This window comes from Lolium perenne, chromosome 1, assembly GCF_019359855.2.
Source record: "Lolium perenne isolate Kyuss_39 chromosome 1, Kyuss_2.0, whole genome shotgun sequence".
Lineage (NCBI taxonomy): Eukaryota > Viridiplantae > Streptophyta > Magnoliopsida > Poales > Poaceae > Lolium > Lolium perenne.
Window position 1 is genome coordinate 213,832,374 of NC_067244.2, and position 2,067 is coordinate 213,834,440.

The 2,067-nt window shown below is 47.5% G+C and overlaps 1 protein-coding gene across 1 annotated transcript; it reads left to right on the forward strand.

Moving 5' to 3' along the window:
• The first annotated feature begins 741 nt into the window (after nt 1-741).
• Nucleotides 742-1,424, forward strand: LOC127323459 (histone H3.2). Its single transcript, XM_051351599.2, has one exon. It carries the CDS (start codon nt 838-840, stop codon nt 1,246-1,248), a length of 411 nt encoding a protein of 136 aa, XP_051207559.1. The 5' UTR covers nt 742-837; the 3' UTR covers nt 1,249-1,424.
• Nucleotides 1,425-2,067: the final 643 nt, after the last annotated feature.

Consider the following 2,067-nt stretch of genomic DNA (forward strand, 5'->3'; position numbering starts at 1 on the left):
ATTCCAGTAATATCTGCTCTACATTTCATATCCATATCCCTAATTGTTTTGAAGATATGAAAACAAAAGCGAAGGCACTATGTGATCCATTTCCACCCTTATACATATACACAAAATACTAACAATAAAATTCATGATATTATTATCGGTACAAAAACTTCATGGATTTTTCAAGTGCATGGGGTGTGAACTGCGAAGTACTTGACCGCGTGAGATATACGAGTTTTCAACAACTTGGCGTTGTAATTTTTTTTTTTCAAGATTTTATCGAGTTCAATTCTTTCTTAGAAACTCTAGAAAAATGGCACCCACCCTAGGAGGTTGACTATTGAGTATTTTCCGAATCGAGTTTAATTCTTATTTTTAGAAACATTACAATTGCTTTAAATTTTGCTTGAATCATTTCTTTTGAGAATCCTTTTTGAATCAGCGAGATGAGTCGACTAGGAAGGAGTGAATTCCATTCGCCGGCCAATTTTGAAGCGAGATGGCATGGTGGTTGTCCCAATCCTTAAAGAGCTTTAACCAATCAGAATGAAGGATTCACGGCGCCACGGATCGCTGCCCACGATCCGCGTGACTCACCCGAAAACGTATCGCCACCGTCCGTCAGTCCCAAATCCAACGCTCCAAACCCTCCTTGGCTCCAAAACCAAATCTCAGTGACCGCGCCCGCGCCCGAGCATACAAAATTTTCGCAGCCTCGCGCCCACCGGCTGCCTATAAATGCACCCGAATCCCCACCCTTCTTCCTCACTCCATTCCAGCCAGATCTCACCAGAGCTCCATCCTCTCCCCACCCACGAATCAAGCACCACCGCAGCCTCCACCTTCCCGATGGCCCGCACGAAGCAGACGGCGAGGAAGTCCACCGGCGGCAAGGCGCCGAGGAAGCAGCTGGCCACCAAGGCGGCTCGCAAGTCCGCCCCGGCCACCGGCGGCGTGAAGAAGCCCCACCGCTTCAGGCCCGGCACCGTCGCGCTCCGCGAGATCCGCAAGTACCAGAAGAGCACCGAGCTGCTCATCCGCAAGCTCCCCTTCCAGCGCCTCGTCAGGGAGATCGCCCAGGACTTCAAGACCGACCTCCGCTTCCAGAGCTCCGCCGTCTCCGCGCTCCAGGAGGCAGCCGAGGCGTACCTCGTCGGACTCTTCGAGGACACCAACCTCTGCGCCATCCACGCCAAGCGCGTCACCATCATGCCCAAGGACATCCAGCTCGCACGCCGCATCCGTGGCGAGAGGGCCTAGAGTGCTCATCTAGTATCTGGAGGTGTAGAGATGTACCGTGAGTGCGTGCTGGAATCTAGTAGTTGTGGTAGGAGTTGTTCTTGTTCGTGCAATGATGCCTGTGTTAGGTTGTGTTTGTGTCTGATGTTACCTGCTTGTTACCATCAGTAATGAAATGTTGGCTATCAGATCTGAAATTTGTGCCTCTTGGTTTTAATTATTTGTCAGTTTTTTTTTTGTGCGAGCTCATCGTGATCTGATAGTTTGTTGGAAGGTGACTAAGTTCGGGAATTGTCATCCAAAATCTCGAAGTCATTGCATCTTTGTTTTGATGCTGTTGAATCTGTACAGTTTGTGAGAAACCATTGCCTCTCTGTTGGTGCTGCTGAATCTGAACATGTTATGACGCACCTGTAACCCTATCGATTTTAACTTGTAGATTATTGTTTGACGATTACTGGATTAATGAATTCTGGTTTTGTACCTGGTTTATAGGCCCTGCTCGACTGTTCTGTTCGTCACATAATATCTTGATGCTATTCAGAACAATGAGATATTGTATTTGATGTATCCTTTCTCAGTCCCTCTGTCACTTGTCACTGACGAACACAAGCAGCTTCCTTTCTTGCTTGTTACATTACTGTAGACAACATCCTCCATCTTGCAGATTGTGTTTTTGCATTTACCACTAGCAAGTCTATATATGGACTGTCCCGAAACTGCAAGCATCGGCTCCAGTTCTGTCCCCATTGCATGATGTGTACTTGCTCCAATCTGAACCCATTTTCCTCTCTGGAGTTGCCGATGTTGGATTAGTTTATCCTGATACATGTTCTAATA